This window comes from Entelurus aequoreus, linkage group LG24 (genome assembly GCF_033978785.1).
Source record: "Entelurus aequoreus isolate RoL-2023_Sb linkage group LG24, RoL_Eaeq_v1.1, whole genome shotgun sequence".
Lineage (NCBI taxonomy): Eukaryota > Metazoa > Chordata > Actinopteri > Syngnathiformes > Syngnathidae > Entelurus > Entelurus aequoreus.
Window position 1 is genome coordinate 30,985,475 of NC_084754.1, and position 19,210 is coordinate 31,004,684.

The 19,210-nt window shown below is 36.5% G+C and overlaps 2 protein-coding genes across 5 annotated transcripts in view; both read left to right on the forward strand.

The window, feature by feature from the left end:
• The first annotated feature begins 907 nt into the window (after positions 1–907).
• On the forward strand, positions 908–4,245 carry LOC133641951 (cAMP-regulated phosphoprotein 19-like). 2 transcript variants are annotated; one of them, XM_062036101.1, is made up of 3 exons: positions 908–1,034; positions 3,070–3,192; positions 3,279–4,245. In XM_062036101.1, the coding sequence occupies exons 2-3, from the start codon at positions 3,073–3,075 to the stop codon at positions 3,450–3,452; spliced, it is 294 nt and encodes a 97-aa protein (XP_061892085.1). In that variant the 5' UTR covers positions 908–1,034; positions 3,070–3,072; the 3' UTR covers positions 3,453–4,245. The 2 variants fall into 2 exon arrangements, with proteins under 2 accessions (XP_061892085.1, XP_061892084.1); XM_062036100.1 differs by having other exon boundaries at positions 948–1,127.
• A 1,404-nt stretch (positions 4,246–5,649) lies between these two features.
• The window catches only part of LOC133641787 (unconventional myosin-Va-like), a 42,995-nt gene continuing 29,434 nt past the window's right edge, over positions 5,650–19,210 (forward strand). For 2 of the 3 annotated variants that reach the window (XM_062035797.1, XM_062035799.1), the window contains exons 1-11: positions 5,650–5,819; positions 6,130–6,243; positions 14,063–14,234; positions 15,436–15,580; positions 15,660–15,816; positions 16,010–16,153; positions 16,264–16,345; positions 16,425–16,532; positions 17,714–17,820; positions 17,905–18,318; positions 18,409–18,549. In XM_062035797.1, the coding sequence (XP_061891781.1) occupies positions 5,793–5,819; positions 6,130–6,243; positions 14,063–14,234; positions 15,436–15,580; positions 15,660–15,816; positions 16,010–16,153; positions 16,264–16,345; positions 16,425–16,532; positions 17,714–17,820; positions 17,905–18,318; positions 18,409–18,549 (1,611 nt within the window). In that variant the 5' untranslated portion in view covers positions 5,650–5,792. The remainder of the gene's footprint in view (positions 5,820–6,129; positions 6,244–14,062; positions 14,235–15,435; positions 15,581–15,659; positions 15,817–16,009; positions 16,154–16,263; positions 16,346–16,424; positions 16,533–17,713; positions 17,821–17,904; positions 18,319–18,408; positions 18,550–19,210) is intronic. The other variant, XM_062035800.1, reaches the window with a different exon arrangement.

A 19,210-nucleotide genomic window follows, 5' to 3' on the forward strand; every position in this document is an offset into this window, starting at 1 on the left:
ATAAGAGAATGTTGTCTGTCTATCTGTGTTGGCCCTGCGGTGAGGTGGGGACTTTTCCAGGGTGTACCCCGCCTTCCGCCCGAATGCAGCTGAGATAGGCTCCAGCGACCCCGAAAGGGACAAGCGGTATAAAATGGATGGATGGATGGATGGAGATTGAACTTGTTTATATTTAGCATACTTGCCAACCCTCCCGTTTTTAGCGGGAGAATCCCGGTATTCAGCGCCTCTCCCGACAACCTCCCGGTATTCAGCCGGAAAATGCAGACCTGAGACTGAGTGTTCTCAAGTCCGCTTTCCCAAAAACAGCTTGCCTGCCCAATGAACGGAGAAGTTAAACAGGACAATACTGCCATCTAATGGATAGCCACCGGAACACTGAAATTCAAGTAGTTTTTTTCTTCTATGTAAATAAAATATATATATATATATATATATATATTTAGTCAGGTTTGGGACAGGTGTGCTGCTGGTGTAGCCACAGTGTGCACGTCTGATGTTGCTCACGTGGGCTCCACTGAGTGCTCAGGGAGTTTTTGCGTTTGCTCACACACATGAAAAATTAGAGGGAACATTGCCGACGACGCTATTGTATTTTAATATCGGTCATTAAGGTGGTACTTTTCCGCCCAAATGCAGCTGAGGTAGGCTCCAGCACCCCCAGCGACCCCGAACGGGACACGCGGTAGGAAATGGATGGATGGATGGAAGGTGGTACTTGGAGAGCCATGTTTTTTCTGAGGTGGATTGAGAACCACGGATTTATGTAAAGATATTGAACAATAATATTACTACCATACAACAATTGAAACCCGCGTAACTCCATCATCAAAATGAACGGATCCCCTTTTATTGCATGTTTGAGCAAGGTTCTAATATGTTTTGACTCCTACCGCGTACCGTAAATATGCCAAGATGGCAGTTGTCGTGCGCATGCGCAGTACGAATTTGGAGCTGATTTCTCGATTTAAGTTGCATGTACGGCAGTAGAGGTGCAGCACTTCTTCATCCATGACCCTGCACTCCAGGTGCAGGTAGGACCTTCTCCTTTTTCAGCAACAAACCACATTTTAAGTTCGAAAATGTCAGAGGTGGCCGAAGGAGCCATGACTTTGGAAGAAGAGCAGGTGAGTTATTATGTTGTAAACACATTTTTACAAGGCTAGTGAATGGAACCATATGAGGATGTTGTTAGCACTAAGCTATTTAGCCTTTAGCTTCTTTAGTAAGCAGGATGCTACCGCCCAGTAGAAATGAGCTTGTACTGTTTGTGTGGATACATGGAAGCCCAGTTATTGGGTTCCTCTTGAAAGACATAAATTAAGTAATTATTAAGTTTGACAAGGAAAAATGAGTTACCTCATGGCAGCATTGGAGTCAACATGTGTATAGTCATGTACATAGTGTATATACACTATGGGGGTATATGTGTGTGTATATGTATATGTGTATATATATATATATATATATATATATATATATATATATATATATATATATATATATATATATATATATATATACATACATATACACACACTGGGGGGTATATATCCCCCCCCCCATTTTTCGTATATATTGTTTTTCAAATCACCTGACATGTATACTGTGTATATGTACATAATTTATCCATTTTTTTAACGTAATTTTTTATATACATGTTACAGGTTGGCTTTTTGTGCCATCCATTTGCCTTTTTAAAGCATTACATGGATTCAATTATTTAAGATGTCAAACTTTTCAATCAATCAATCAATCAATCAATCAATCAAAGCATCTAAAATGGTGAAGTAAATTATGTTTATATAGCGCTTTTCTCTAGTGACTCAAAGCGCTTTACATAGTGAAACCCAATACCTAAGTTATAGGGGTGTGGGAAAAAATTGATTCAAATTCGAATCGCGATTCTAACGTTGTGCGATTCAGAATCGATTCTCATTTTTAAGAAATCTATTTATTTATTTTTATTTCTTTATTTAATTTTTTTTTTAATTTTTAATTTTTTTAATCAATCAATCCAACAAAACAATACACAGCAATACCATAACAATGCAATCCAATTCCAAAACCAAACCCGACCCAGCAACACTCAGAACTGCAATAAACAGAGCAATTGAGAGGAGACACAAACACGCCACAGAACAAACCAAAAGTAGTGAAACAAAAATGAATATTATCAACAACAGTCTCAATATTGGTAACAATTTCAACATAGTGATTAAAAATCCCTCATTGACATTATCATTAGACATTTTTAAAAATAAATGAACAATAGTGTCACAGTGGCTTACACTTGCATCGCATCTCATAAGCTTGACAACACACTGTGTCCAATATTTTCTCAAAGATAAAATAAGTCATATTTTTGGTTCATTTAATAGTTTAAAAAAATTTACATTATTGCAGTCAGTTGATAAAACATTGTCCTTTACAATTTTATAGAAGCTTTTTACAAAAATCTACTCTGCTTGCATGTCAGCAGACTGGGGTAGATCCTGCTGAAATCCTATGTATTGAATGAATAGAGAATCGTTTTGAATCAGGAAAAAATCGTTTTTGAATCAAGAATCGTGTAGAATTGAAAAAAAAAAAAGATTTTGAATGGAATCGTGACCCCAAGAATCGATATTGAATCGAATTGTGGGACACCCAAAGATTCACAGCCCTACTAAGTTACATTCAAACCAGTGTGGGCGGCAGCTGGGAGCAGGTGGGTAAAGTGTCTTGCCCAAGGACAGTACAGCAGTGACCAGGATGGCGAAATTGGGAATCAAACCTGGAACCCTCAAGTTGCTGGCATGGCCTCTCTACCAACAGAGCTATGCCGCCCCAAATATTTTAGCTGCCACTTTCGCCACTGTTCACATTAACATTATCACCCCATTTTGTACTTTATTGTGAATAATTGATGTACGCTGCTGCCCACTGCTCCCCAAGGGGATGGGACAAATGCAGAGGACAAATTTCGCCACATCTAGTGTGTGTGTGACAATCATTGGTACTTTAATCTTTAATTTAACTTTAAATAAGTAATTTTTCACATGACACACTTTTTTTTTTTTTCAACAGGAAATGGATGACAAAGTTGTCAGTCCAGAGAAAGCAGAAGAAGCCAAGATAAAGGTCATGCATCCCAATCTTGGAGCCAGACCGGGAGGTTCAGATTTTCTGAGAAAACGACTTCAGAAAGGGGTTTGTTTTTTGGATTACATTTGGCAATCTTCTTCTCGTTTAAATATCATCCAATGTCACGATTATTCCTTTTCTTGTTTGTGCAGCTAAAGTATTTTGATTCTGGCGATTACAACATGGCCAAGGCCAAAATGAAGAATAAACACTTGCCATCAGCCCCAACAGAGAAGGATGAGATCACAGGTGGTCACATCCCGACACCTCAGGACCTGCCTCAGAGAAAGACCTCTATTGCGACAAGCAAACTGGCTGAGCGATGAGTCTTTTTGTAGCTTTATTGCCGTCCGTTCTAACCACTCAGTCAAAGCCACTTGCCTTCAACATTTCCATTGTTTTTACCCCAGAATGCATCCTTTTTGAAAAAGTTCCAAACCACACACAACAGAGAGAAATGGGCACCTCAGGCACTAAATTTACACTTTTCATCCAGCACTTGAGTTCAAAAATGTTTTTCAAGCTCATACAATGTAAACTGATTTAAATGCTTGCTTGCATTTGAAACAAGGATGGAATGTGGCTGCCTTATTTTGGCATAGTATTTTGACCAATAAAATACTAATAGTAGTAAAAACATATACCCCTTGTTGAATATAAGTGCAGTTGTCCTCACAGTAGTAGCATGGTGACACAATACTTAATATAGGTAACATATAATCTACATTCAGGTTGCTCAGTTTAATTTAAAAAAAAATGATGCTCACATCTGTTGGAAAAATGTTAGTTCAAAAGTCCTTAAATTTTTCTGGCAAGCCCTCTTAAAATGTCCATATAGGCTTCCAAAGTATTTACGATCTGATAGTTGATAGAATTTTAATGGCTTTCCAAGGCGGTGGTTTCTATCTCATCCTGACTTCTGCTCCAAATGGCCTTAATTGACGTGAACTACTGTTTTTGAGCAATATTTGCTATCAGTAAGACTTGTGTATCTTGCCACCGTTTGACATGAATTGTTTAGGATTTTAATGGAAGGAAACCTCCCGTATGTGTCAGGGGTGTGCATGTGCAGCCATCACAGTGCCATTTGTTTTGTAAATAAAATAGTTTTGCATTATAGCTTGTAAATGCTTCATTTGCTGGGTTTCAAATCTCCATCGGAACATTTCTTTGTGACGTTTGCATGGGTTTTCTCCTGTCGCAACAGGTTCTTCCCGCATACCAAAAACATGCATGTTAGACAAGACGGCATGAGACAACAATTACATCAGTAGACCATATATACCAGGGGTGTCAAACGTACGGCCCGCGAACAGGTATTATCTGACTCGTGGGATGAGTTTGCTGAGTATAAAAATATTAACCTGAAATTTTTAAATGAAAGAAAATGCTGTTCTCAATGTGTCCACTGGATGTCACAATAGCAATTCTTTGTATCTTTTTAGATGATGCTACATATGTACAAAATAAACCATGTGATATTAGTACATCAGTCGAGGAAAATGATCAAACTACATAAATAACATGCTGTAATTTGATTTTGATATTTTTTTCTGTGTGGAGTTTGCATGTTCTCCCCGTGACTGCGTGGGTTCCCTCCGGGTACTCCAGCTTCCTCCCACCGCCAAAGACATGCACCTGGGGATAGGTTGATTGGCAACACTAAATTGGCCATAGTGTGTGAATGTGAGTGAGAATGTTGTCTGTCTATCTGTGTTGGCCCTGTGATGAGGTGGCGACTTGTCCAGGGTGTACCCCGCCTTCCGCCCGAATGCAGCTGAGATTGGCTCCAGCACCCCCCGCGACCCCAAAAGGGACAAGCGGTAGAAAATGGATGGATGGATTGAAAATGAACAGCAACCGACTGATGAACATTATCACATAATAGAAAATATAAATAACGACAAAGATAGAATACTATTAACCACGACATGTCAGTGTAAAAAAATCCCAACAACATTATGATGTGTACATTTTCAGAATGTGCTTGTTCTATTTTTAAACAAAGAAAGCAATTTTATGTCTTTATTTTTAAGTTATCGTGCTGTGATTTTACCAGTCCGGCCCACTTGGGAGTAGATTTTTCTCCATGTGGCCCCCGATCTAAAATGAGTTTGACACGCCTGTAGATACAAATATGATATGCAGTATTCATAAAACAAATGAGTGAATTAGACAGTACTAACAAATTATTGTCAATGAGCATTATTATACTAATTGTGAAAGTTGTTTTGTCTATCTGTGTTGGCCCTGCGATGAGGTGGCGACTTGTCCAGGGTGTACCCCGCCTTCTGCCCGAATGCAGATGAGATAGGCTCCAGCACCTCCCGTGACCCCAAAAGAGACAAGCGGTAGAAAATGGATGTATGGATAGAACAATAGTAGCATGATAACCAAAACGTCTCTTTCTTACTTGACTACTTTCTGTTGACCTTCTTTGAACTCAACTGAGTTCCACCCTTGACCACTAGGGCGCACTGCAGCCACTCTAGGTGCTGAGCTGTCACTCCAAAGTGCAATGTCTGGCTCAAAGGACACAAGCAGCATCACAGGAAAAGGTGGAGGCTAATTGCCTGTGAATGTCTCTACAAGTGGAGGCTGGTTTTACTGCTCGGTAGAGGAGCTCCGAGAAGTGTGTGTTTACGTTTACCACATTTTCCACCGTCATGGCAGGCTATGAACTTTATACCAAGGTAAGCTTATTTTATATTGCCTTTTTAGATAGTAAGACGATTGTGCTAATGTGCTTTACTTACATAAGTTTTTCATGAACATTTAATCCTATTGGGATATTAAATTATCATTTTCTTTATTTTTGTCTGCCTGACTCTTAATATAGCTGTTATGTAACTTTAATACTGTTTCGGCTGAGTGGTATTTTTGCCTTACAAGCTCCTTATAATACACTTCTGTTTGCAGCTGTTCTTTTAGGGCTGCTGTGCAACTGTATTAAGGTCGAATAGTTTCACTTCTGACCCTGGTTCTTTTACACTTTTCCACCAGCATGCCCGTGTATGGCTCCCAGATGCTGTGGAAGTGTGGAAGTCAGCAAAGCTTGTCAAAGATTATTCTTCTGGCGACCAAACATTATTCCTACAGCTGGAGGAGGATGGCACAGTAGGTCACAACATGCATGCTACATACATTTAAGTGGATATAAAAAGTGTTAAAATTGCAGATCTCTTCTCATATAAAAAAAGGGGCCACATTAATGAAATTAAGTACTTGAGAATATGTAATAATATGAGTTAATTCTTCCCTTTGCAATAGAAATAGTCGTCCCTCGCTATATCGCGGATGTTGTTGTTTATATAAGTATATCATACACATTTTTTGCCCAAAATTAAACATTTTCAAGCATACAAATAGTTAAATTGATCAAAGTTTCTTTTTTTTTTTTTTTTTTTTCAAACCTGTGGCACAGGGGTTAGGGCATGTGCCTCACTATATGAAGGTCCTGAGTTAAATCTTTCAGTGTGGAGTTTGCATGTTCTCCCCGTGACTGCGTGGGTTCTCTCCTGGTACTACGGTTTCCTCCCACCTCCAAAGACATGCACCTGGGGATAGGTTGATTGGCAACACTAAATTGGCCCTAGTGCAGGCCTGGGCAATTATTTTGACTCGGGGGGGCCAAATTTTGAGAAAAAATGTGTCTGGGGGCCGGTTATATCTGATTTTTAAGAACACTAATATAAAACCTCACACTACAGATCACCTTAAAAAACGGAATGGAATATTACATTTTTTTACTGAATGAGACACCCAGAATGTACATGAAAATAAAGAATGTGGGATTTACAATGTTAACTATGAACGATAAAACACTGAATATTGACAACATATGAACGTCACACCCCCTCTCGATCAACATATTTTACAATCAAGCGAAATGCCACAAAAATGCAACAAACAGCGAAATATGAACGAGAAAAAACTAAAAAACCCGCCTACAATCTGATATATCACTAAGCTTTAGAAATTTTTTGTAAAAATCTCCTTCCACGTCTGTCCCTGACACCCGCATTTCAGGCTGGCCGCTCTGGAAACACTCTGTGGAAACGCTCCCCACCCACACTGCTAGGTGCCTCGTCTGAGCTGCTGTGACTTAGACCACCATAGTAACTAGTATATCATGCAAAAGCGCAGAATCCAAACATTGAAATACTTTGTATAGTTCAAGACTTACGGTATTTTAAAAACATCACTGCACATCATAATGGCAGCTACAGTTTCCATCTTAAAGATCTAAAAAAATTATTTGGGAATGTCCGGCGGGCCAGATAGAAAAGCTCAACGGGCTGCATGTGGCCCCCAGGCCTTAATTTGCCCAGGTCTGCCCTAGTGTGTGAATATTGTCTGTCTATCTGTATTGGCCCTGCGATGAGGTGGCGATTTGTCCAGGGTCAGGGTGTACCCCGCCTTACGCCCAAATGCAGCTGAGATAGGCTCCAGCACCCCCCGCAACCCCGAAAGGGACCAAGCGGTAGAAAATGGATGGATGGATGGATGTTCTGTCCAGCCAGCCACTCAATCAAATCATATTGTTCATGTAGATGCCCATATCTGCTGTGCAGAATTACTTTACAAAAAAGAAGTGTGGGAAATTCTTCCTGGTGCCTTATTGGTATTTGACTTTATTAAGTGTTTGGATATATTTAGTGCTTTGTGCAGCCGGACAGGAGCAGGAGGGAACAGAAGACAGAGCAGGAAATTGTGGGGACAAGACAGAGAGCAACAACAACAAAGACAGACCCACATCAGCAAATACTACATACAAATATGATACCAAAAATATATAAAGAAAAACAAATTTGTAAAGTAGAGAGTAATAACGCAGTAATCATAATGAGCACCACACTGGAACAATAATACCAATAGAAAAAACAATATTGATAATGAATGACAATAATTACGTCTATTATCGTCATCGCAATCGCTTCAAATGCAACTATACATAAACGTAATGAATACTTGAATTACAAAAGAAAGGAGGGAAGGGGTGGGGGAAGGTGCGGACTATATTGACCTTTTTCATTGGTAAAAATAGTTTAAGCTTTAGCAGTGTGCTGTGTTTTGTGATGTGGGTGTTGAATTGCATGAGTATGATTGCAAATTTGTCAAAGATTACTCTTCTGGTGACCAAACATTAATTTTACAGCTGGAGGATGGCACAGTTAGTCACAACATGCATACTACATAGAATAAATTGTATATAAAATGTGTTAAAATTTCAAACCTCTTCTCCTATTAAAAAGTGACCATATTAATGAAATGAAGTACTTAAATATACATAATATGACTTCATTCTTACCTTTTGTAATTGAAATACAGTCGTTCCTCGCTACATCTGTGATTTGTTAGCTGTTTTTCTTGAGTACATTCTATTTTCAAGCATAAAATTGCTAAATGAATTAGAAATATCAGTACTACAGTAATATTGCAACTACAAGAAATCAAACACAATCACAGCCCGTGGCCACTGATTGGCTAAGGTTCAGGTAGCACTATTACATTGGATCAGGGGTCACCAACCTTTTTGAAACCAAGGGCTACTTCTTGGGTACTGATTAATGCGAAGGGCTACCAGTTAGATACACACTTAAATAAATTGCCAGAAGTAGCCAATTTGCTCAATTTACCTTTAACTCTGTTATTATTAATAATTAATGATATTTATCTTTGTGGAAACACTGATCATCTTAATGATTTCTCACAATAAATATATATAGAAACAGATAAATATCAATATGCAACACTTTATTTTTATATTTTCTCTAAGTGCACATTTTTCAAATTGAACATTTTCAAATGATCACTTCTAAGACAGTCTTGTGAAATCACAATATCCCATTTTAACTAGCTAGCCACTAACATTTTTTAACAAATCATGAATTACTTTGCACCATGTTTGTACAAATAATAACTCATGTAAAATACAAAAGTCAACTCTCAAATTTTTAAATCATGTCACACTTTGAACTGGACACCAAATCTGTTATCTGTTTCTTTGTCAGTTAGTGGGAAGCCTGGCATTGCATGCTGTTAACTAGTGTGTTGTACTCTGGTGTGTAACTTGACACTGCAACTCTGAGTGAGTCTTGCAGATGTGCATCAGTGAGGCGTGTTCTGTGTTTGTTCTTGATGAAGTTCATGTCAGAAAAGGCTGATTCACAAAGATAAGATTTTTCCTCATTGTTTGCGGAACCTTCTTAATATTTTGGACATATTTTCACAGCAATCTGGCCTTATGCTTAATTATGATAAATGTAAAATGTTAAGGATCGGAAATCTAAAGGGAACGTCCTTTCGAATGGAATGCAAAGTGCCTGTTTTGTGGACAGATGGACCAGTTAACATACTTGGCGTTGTTGTCCCAGAAAATCTGGAAGATCTAGGCTCAGTAAATTATGATAATCGACTAAGAAAGATGGACAAAATTATGCAATTATGGAAAGGGAAATCCCTAACCTTGTATGGTAAAATGTCTATTGCCAACTCGTTAATTATTCCTCAATTTATGTATTTGTTTTTGTCATTACCAGCTCCATCACAAAACTTTTTTAAGATTTATGAGCGGAGGGTCTTCGATTTTGTCTGGAACGGCAAACCAGAAAAGATTAAAAGAAAGGTTTTGTACAAAGAGTATGAATATGGGGGCCTGAAACTTCTCAACCTTGAAGCTATGTGTCTGTCTTTAAAAGCATCAATTGTTCCAAATATGTATTTAAACATTGAGTGGTACACAAATGTCCTGTTGGACAAAAAACATGTACTGTTTCAAAAGAAATTGTATCCTTTTTTACAAGTGATCCCCTCCCAGAGAGTCTGCTGGGAAACATGGCGGGGTTCATAAAGGAAACAATCCACTCATAGTGGTGTTTTCAATTTTATGTGCCAGAAAAAAGAGACGATATTTTGCAGCAGTTAATATGGATGAACTCTAATATTGTAATAGATGGAAAGCCTTTCTTTTGGAAAAATATGTTTGAAAAAGGAATCATTTTTGTCAATGATATTATCAATGAGAATGGTAAAATTATGAAGTATGATGAATTTAGAGCTATGTATGGTGATGCTTGCTCAAGCTTTTCATTTTATCAACTAACTGGAGTAATTGGGAAAAGATGGAAACAAATAATTAATTATGGAACTACTAAATTATTAGTTTGTAAACCTCTAATAAGAAATTCTAGTTGGCAAAAAGGAACTAAAATAAATAGAAAAATATATAATTTTTATTTAATAAAGAAATCTTTGAAGGCTGCCTCATACAACACAAATGGAAAATGGGAGGACTTTTTTGACTGCCCGTTGCCATGGGATGCCATATTCAAACTAATCTATAAAACCACTATCAATGTGCAAAATCGTTATTTTCAAATTAAAATTATTTATAACTTCTTACCCACGGGGAAAATGTTAAAATTATGGAATATGACAGAGTCAGATGATTGCCGATTTTGTTGTCAGGAGCCTGAATCCATCCTGCATTTGTTTTGGTATTGTCATATTGTGTCTTTGTTTTGGGTGGAAGTTGAAAAAATGTGTTTAAGGATTGGTTTGTTTATGAAGCTTAATGTGGTTTCTGTTATTTTAGGAGAGTTCATTGACAATCATGATTTAGTCAATTTAATTATAGTACTCTGTAAAATGTTTATTTTTAAGGCCAAAAACAGATATTCACTTAGTATTACTTTCTTTAAAACATTTATTCAGTATTTTCTAACTTTAGAAAGTTACATGGTTGAAAACGATAATGATGCCAAAAAACATAAAAAAAAAGATGAGAAGTCCTCAAAGGCTTATTTTGAAAGTATAATTATGTTTATAGATTATATGATATCTGTTGTTGTGTTCCCTAATTTGAGTGACCTGGACATAATCTGGACTGTACATAAATGCTTATTTTGAAAATGTAATTTTGTTTATAAATTATATGCAATCTGTTGTGTTCCCTAATTTTTTTCTGTGTACATGAATGAAGGTGTGTGTTGCTGAGTCCGACTTGGACATTATCTGGACTGGGCCTGGTTTAAAAAACCCTTTAAACAAATCTAATTTCATTGACAACCTGGTCTGTTGAAGATAAGGCCCTTTTTTAAAAAATAAAATAAAATAAGATAAATAAATAAAAAACATTTTCTTGGATAAAAAAGAAAGTAAAACAATATAAAAATAATTACATAAATAATAGTAATTAATGAAAATGTTAGTGGACCAGCAGCCTATACAATCATGTGTGCTTCAGGGACTGTGTTCCTTGCAGATGTGTTGTCTATGTTGTGGGAACCAGAATATTGGTAGCAGAAAGAAATAACCCCTTTTGTGTGAGTGGGTGTGGATGAGTGTGCATGGGGGAGGTTGTTTGGGTTGATGCACTGATTGAAAGTGTATCTTGTGTTTTTTCTATGTAGATTTAATTAAAAAAAAAAAAAAAAAAATTTTCTTTCTTTTTTTTTTTTCTTTTTCTTTTTTTTTTTTTAGAACAGGCCCGCGGGCGACTCATCTGGTCCTTACGGGCGACCTGGTGCCCGCGGGCACCGCGTTGGTGACCCCTGCATTGGATTAATAGTGTAAAAGTTATCAAAGGGTGTTATTTCATGTTTACATAGATTGCTCTCATAATTAAAAAAAAAATATTTAGAAGTTAGTAAACAGGTTTTTTATGCTGTAGTTATAAAAATATTCAATTTCTAATGAATCATTCATACTTCTCAGAAATTAGTTTTTCGCGGTCATGTACAAAACTAATTAAAAGCGATAAACGAGGGATTACTGTAATGGTTTTCTGGTGATACACACAGTTGTTTTTGCATCAAACAAAGTACAAGTCAGTCAATTAGGTACTGGACATGTGTAAACAAGTTGTTTTCATTTAAAAAAATACATTTTAAACTGGATTATTTTCCCAAGATTCTTAGGGTGCATGATAAATGCGTATGGTTAACTCTGCAAAGCTGTAAAAAGATGCATTGCACCATATTTGCTTCATAGACAAGGGATAGTTGTGATAGCTGTGAGGAATTTGACTTTAGTGCAGCTGTCATGTCGAGTTGGGGCATGCAGGTAATAACTTAAGTCTAAAGTTTTCTTACACAAGACAAGCACATTACTTGCCTGCCTTAGTTTTAAAAATCATCTACTATACATACAGTACATGATTACATGTAATAGAATTGATATGGAAACAAAAAAAAAGTTATTGAAGAAATCTCAGGACTGCTAATGTAACTTAACATTTTAAACAGTCAAATCCCCAAACAAAATGAAAATAGCTAAAGTTGCACCAATTTATAAGACTGGAGAAAAACACCAATTTACAAATTATAGACCTGTTTCTTTACTTCCACAAGTTTCTAAAATAATAGAAAAACTGTTCAATAACAGATTAGAGAGTTTCATAAACAAAAATAGAATACTCTCTGAGAACCAATATGGATACAGAGCTAAAATTTCAACTTCGGTAGCTTTAATGGAAGTTACAGAGGAAATTACCAATGCAATAGATGTTAAAAAATGTGTTATGGATCTAACTAAAGCATTTGACACAATTAAGCACAATATTTTAATCAAAAAAATAGAACGGTATGTCATCAGAGGGTTGATCTTAAACTGGATTAGAAGTTACTTAACTAACTGGAAGCAGTATGTGAAGCTCGGCGAACAAACGTCTACAACACTAAATATATCCTGTGGTGTACCCCAGGGATCATTACTAGGACCAAAATTGTTCAATCTTTATATAAATGACAATTGTAAAGTTACAAAAGATTTAAAGTTAGTATTCATGGACGATACAACAGCGTTTTGTTCAGGAGAGAACACACAGAAGCTATAACAGAGGAAATGAACACATTAAAAAGATGGTTTGACAAACACAGACTACCCTTAAACCTCAGTAAAACTAAAATAATGCTATTCAGTAACAGTAGAAGGGAAAGTCAAACACAACTACAAATAGACGGAATAGAAATTGAAAGAGTAAACAAACCCATATTTCTAGGTATAATGATTGATGATAAAATGAACAGAAAATCTCATATAGAAATATACAACATAAGGTGACAAGAAACACGTAATAAGAAAGAGAAAGAAACACAATAATGAATAAAGCTTTGGACCAAAAATCCCTCCATATTCTCTACTGCTCGCTAGTGTTACCATATCCGAGTTATTGTGCAGAAATATGGGGGAAATAACTACAAAAGTACACTTCATTCATTAACAGTGTTACAAAAAAGATAAGTTAGAATAATACATAATGTTGGATATAGAGAACATACAAACTCTTTATTTATTGAATCGGAAATACTGAAATTCCACGACATAGTGAATTTGCAAACAGCTAAAATTATGTACAAAGCAAACTGTAATCTGCTACCCAACAATTCTTAACAAAAGAGGAGAAATTTAGCCTTAGAGAAAAATGTAATTCAAAACATTTGTATGCACGTACAACACTTAAGACCTTTAGTACAGTATATCAGTATGTGGATTTAAATTATGGAATGAATTATGCAAATAAATCAAACAATGTAGTAATATGATCCAATTCAAGAAACTCTTCAAATTTAGTGTTTACAAAGTACAAAGAAGAAGAACCATGATAAACATTCTGAATTTATTCCATCCATCCATTCATTTTCTAGATCTTATTTTATCTCACCTTATGAAATATAACTTACTTCACTAATTATTATTTATTTATTTTTAATGTTATTACTTATGGAGTGTATTGTGAATAAATTGAGAACAGGAAGTGAACAAAAGTGTCAGCAACCTCTATGTAAAGGAAAAGGGGTAGGATTAAATAAGCTCTGCTTCTTCCTACTCCTTTTTGAACATGTTTAATAGAGAAACTGGAAATTGTGATGTATTATGTTGTATACATGCATGTTCGAAATAAACTCACTCATTGTGTCTTGTGTTTTCATAGGAGGTGCAGTACAAAGTAGACCCCCGAACACACAATCTCCCACCGCTAAGAAACCCCGACATCCTGGTGGGGGAAAATGACCTCACAGCGCTCAGCTACCTCAATGAGCCGGCAGTCTTACACAACATCAAAGTGCGATTCATCGACTCTAAGTTGATCTACACATACTGTGGTAATAAGCGTCATCTGTTTGAGTCACACTATCTCCGTCACTGTAGACTTTGGAGTCCTGTTCAGTGAAACTCACTGTATTAAGCTGATTGTTATGCTGCAGGCTGCTCTTAAAAGAACATACGCCTCTTGCTTTCTCTAACAGGCCATTTCATCCAATGAGATCCAATAAAAAAGCTGTTTCAAAAAGGTTACTTTCACAAAGATAATAATGGTGTTTTGAATGAAAATTTTATTAATTAAACATTAAATAATATGCTTAATATTGAGGTTGTAGTCAGCAGTGTGTTCAACTACGCGGCAACATACAAAACAGCACTTTTTCTTATATTCTAGTGCTGTTAATTAGCTACACAAAAGAGTTGAATAATGACTGGTCTGCAAAAGTTCAATGTGTCTGAACACAATTACACTTTCACCCATTATAACCTATACTGTATGTTTAGGGCTTAAAAAGAGAGGAACCATATTTTAAACTAGTGGTTATATACAGTACCTAACTACCTAATCAAAAAATGTTTTTATTTTTTAAAAAATTTATATAATTGTTTTAATGAATAATGAAAAAGTTGTAGTCCTATCTACTGAAATACATTTTATTATACTGATACGACTACTACTATTGATAATAATGGTATACAGATGATAAAATAGACTTTATTGTCATTGCCATTTAGAAAACCGAAATTGTGGATGATCCACCAGCACCAACGCACAGACAAGACATTTGTGTTGCATTTAAAAATATATATATATTTAAATAACGATTAAGAGAGAGAACTAATACACCGGTATATACAATATATATAGATGGAATGCCAGTGTAGTGCAAGGTGTTATGGCAACAGTATAGTATGAGGTATGTTGCTATGTTAGTTCTAAATTTAAGATTTAAATTTAAAAAACAACACAATAAGTGCTAATATTGACAAAACACCTACCGCTAAAGTAAAATCCATGTTAATGTACCAGAAATGTCAACCAGGAGTTGCACACATTTAACACATGCTGATGACAACAGTACATCCTTGGCAGCAGTCTGTAATACCTCTGAAAACTGAGTGTGATTATTTTTGTCAACTTTTCATATACCTCTTGTGTGTTTTTTTTTTTACATTTTGGCCTGTAAAGTAAAATTATAGCAATATTGTGCAACATTTACTTTTAGACTCAGTAAGATTTTTCTCTGTTCGAAAAAACAGGCATTGTTCTTGTCGCCGTCAATCCTTATGAGAGTCTGCCCATTTATGAGGCTGACATCATCCATGCCTACAGTGGGCAGAACATGGCGGACATGGACCCCCATATATTTGCAGTGGCTGAGGAAGCATACAAGCAGATGGCCAGGTTGTCCCTGTTCCAATTATTTTGTCTTTTAACCACAAAATTATTAAACATGTTTATTGTCGCCCATCTTTTCATGCAGAGATCAACAGAACCAGTCTATAATTGTGAGTGGTGAGTCGGGAGCAGGAAAAACTGTTTCTGCAAAGTATGCCATGCGTTACTTTGCTACAGTCAGCGGCGTCTCTGGTGAGGCGGATATTGAGGAGAGAGTCTTGGCCTCCAATCCTATCATGGAGGTGATGTTTAATACTGCACAATACATAGTAATACGCTATACAGTTATGCAAGAGCTGCATCAAAATGTATTCCTCTACAAAGATATTGAATGACACAACATATGTAGAAATACTCTTGATTCTTCAGAGAACAGTATGATATTAATACACGTATATGTGTGCTTACTGAATGGTTTCTGTGAATGTCCTATAGGCTCTCGGTAATGCCAAAACAACAAGGAATGACAACAGCAGTCGCTTTGGGAAGTACATCGAAATCGGGTTTGATAAGAAGCATCGCATAATTGGGGCTCACATGAGGACCTATTTACTAGAAAAATCAAGAGTTGTTTATCAGGTATGTTTTCCACAGTATTAATATACAGTATTATGTTGACAGGCACCTTTAGCAGCGTGCTTCCAGATGATGTATTGTGGAACAAAAGTATTTGCTTGTTGTGATATCAGACCCAGGGAGAAAGGAACTATCACATATTCTATCAACTATGTGCCTCATCACATTTACCAGAGTTCCAACCCTTCAAATTAGGTATTGGAATTAATCATTGTTTTTTCGTTTGTAATTGTACTGATATTTGCCACTGATTTTCTAACATGATTGTTACAAGGTGGGGCAGATGATTTCCATTGCACTAACCAGGGACAGAATCCAGTCATTGATGGAGTGGATGATACCAAGGAGATGTGCAGTACCAGGAGAGCTTTGTCACTATTAGGTTAGTCTTTGTCATTGGATTTGTAGAAGGTTCTGTACTCGTTTTGCATATTTACACAAGTCATGGCTGGTGTGGCTGTGCGATAGTGGGTTGTGTAAAATTGGGAAATTAGTAGGAAATCCAGAGTTTTTTAGTTTCTTGGCTAATAACACTGTAATCAATGGGGATGTGTGGTCGCCAGTTCGAACTTGACGGTGCAGGTCTGAATTGCATGGAACGACCACTGTTACATATAAGTATGTTGACAAAATCGATTACAGGATGTACATACAGTATGCTTTTTTTATGCACAGTAAATTCGCTTTTTACTGAGTTAATTAGTATATATGGTGTAAAATATTTTACAAAAAAAGGGAAAGAAAAGTGAGTCTACGCCTCACATTTCAGTAAATGTTTTATACTAGAGCAAATCTTCAATACTGGATTCAACTTAGAGTAGTCAGTGTAGCGCTGGGGAAAAGAAGTATGGACACTGTCAATGAATATAGTGAAAATTGAAGAGCCACGTGATGATTGTGATTGAAAATATAAATAAAAGCAAATCTGTCTATAGCGACCACTCAAAGGAAACAGCAAAAGTGGCCACTATAAGGAGGCTGGAAGCCATCACAATCTACTGTAGTTGAAGCTGGGTACTTTAAGCGTTTGTAAACACAAAAAATAGACGTTATTACTGGCGACGATTCGTTGAGGTGGGGAAAGTAGAGAGCTGCTGCTTGCTGATTCGTTGAAAGTTTGACAACAAATAAGGAAGAGGTGTAATTAGCTCGGGATAATAACTTATGCGACTGTTCGTAGTAGGTTTATATAAACTGCAAACGAGCATTATCCTTAATTGCTGTCATTAATTGAATTATTAAACTTAAATATTATGGAAGAAAGCAATACGTATCTTAGCAAGTTTATCCTCAAAAGAGTAATAATTAAATAACAACAACTGAGACACATCTATCACATCAGGAATCATTGCAGCAAATGTTTATATCTGTGGCCGCATTACGGGGTCCAAAAACTATTCTGGGATGAGAGATAAGTGGGTGCTATAGACAAGGTTTATAACACTACTTTTCTCTGCCTGTAAAATTATTGCGGCTGCCGTAGGCAGGTCTCCACTAAAACAGGTTTGACTGCAATTATTGATATTGACCACAGCCTCGTGTGTTGAGTTCTTTTTTTTTTAGGAATCAGTGAAAGACATCAAATGGAAATGTACCAGATTCTGGCAGCTATTCTTCATCTTAGCAATGTGGAGGTAAAAGAGCATTCTCAGGACCGCAGCAGCATCTTGGTAAACACAAACAGTATTTTTTTCGGAAGAATTTGGTAAATGTTGTATTCAGGATGCTTCTGTTTTAACCCTATGTGTTTTCAGGCAGACGATGCCCACTTGGTGGTGTTCTGTGAGTTGATGGGGGTGCCCTATAAAGAAATGGCCCACTGGCTCTGCCATAGGAAACTCAAAGCAACGACAGAAACATACGTCAAGTGCGTCTCCAAGACGAATGCAGTCAATGGTCGCGACGCCCTCGCCAAACACATCTACGCCAGAATTTTTAGCTGGATTGTTGGCTGTATAAACAATGTGCTCAAATCTGCTGTTAAACAACACTCATTCATCGGTGTGCTGGACATTTATGGGTATGTTATCATCTTTATGTTTGTAAATTTTCCTTGTTTTCTTAACATTTTGTCATATTTTACCAGGTTTGAAACATTTGACATTAACAGCTTCGAGCAGTTTTGCATCAACTATGCCAACGAGAAGCTCCAGCAGCAATTCAACCTGGTATATTCCTATTCTTTGTTTTCTATTGTCCAATCAAAACAATGTTTTATACATTGTATAACATGGTTGCTATGTGCTGTACGTCTGCAGCATGTCTTCAAACTGGAGCAAGAAGAGTACATGAAAGAACAGATTCCGTGGACACTGATTGATTTCTATGACAACCAGCCATGCATCAATCTCATCGAGGCCAAGCTGGGCATCCTGGACCTTCTGGATGAGGAGTGTAAAGTACAGTAAAATAATTGTTTACCTCTTTTGAAGAAGTTACATCTTAACTGACTTCGGTTTGATACAGTATTTAGATGTTCAGTCGTCTCTCGCCACATCGCGCTTCAAATATTGCGGCTCCACCACATCACAGATGTTTTTTGTTTTTTAAAGCATATTTTGCCTAATCTTTGCCCTAAATGAAGCATTTTCAAGCATTAAAATGGTTAAACGGAATAAAAATATCAATACTACAGTAGTATTGGCCACTAGTTGGGACCAAACCCATTGGATCACACAGTTCAGTATTGTGGAAGGATTAAAAGTGTAAAGGTGACTAAAGGGTGTTATTTCATGTCTAGAGGGCTCTCATAATGTTGAAAATGTATTTTAAAGCTAGTAAACTTAAAATAAAAGTACATTTAATTTATAATTAATAATTCTAACTTTGCGGAAATTCATTAATAGCAGTTTCTATTGCAACCAATTAACCACAATAAATCAGGCGTTACTATATCATTGTAGATATTTTGAAATAATGTATTTATTCTTAATATTAGAGAATGCAAACATTGATAAATGTCAACAATGTGATTTTTTACCCTTTTTTATAATGCGAGAATTAAAAAAAAAAGCACATCTTTGTTAAATCTTTTCTTAAACCAAGATTTAACCAAATCCG

Bases quoted from the DNA above. Each gene is read 5' to 3' on its own strand.
- LOC133641951 (XM_062036100.1), top strand. From the start codon at position 1,083: ATGTCAGAGGTGGCCGAAGGAGCCATGACTTTGGAAGAAGAGCAG. The intron at 1,128-3,069 runs GTGAGTTATTAT...TTTTTTCAACAG, and splicing joins TGACTTTGGAAGAAGAGCAG to GAAATGGATGACAAAGTTGT. The intron at 3,193-3,278 runs GTTTGTTTTTTG...TTGTTTGTGCAG, and splicing joins GAAAACGACTTCAGAAAGGG to CTAAAGTATTTTGATTCTGG.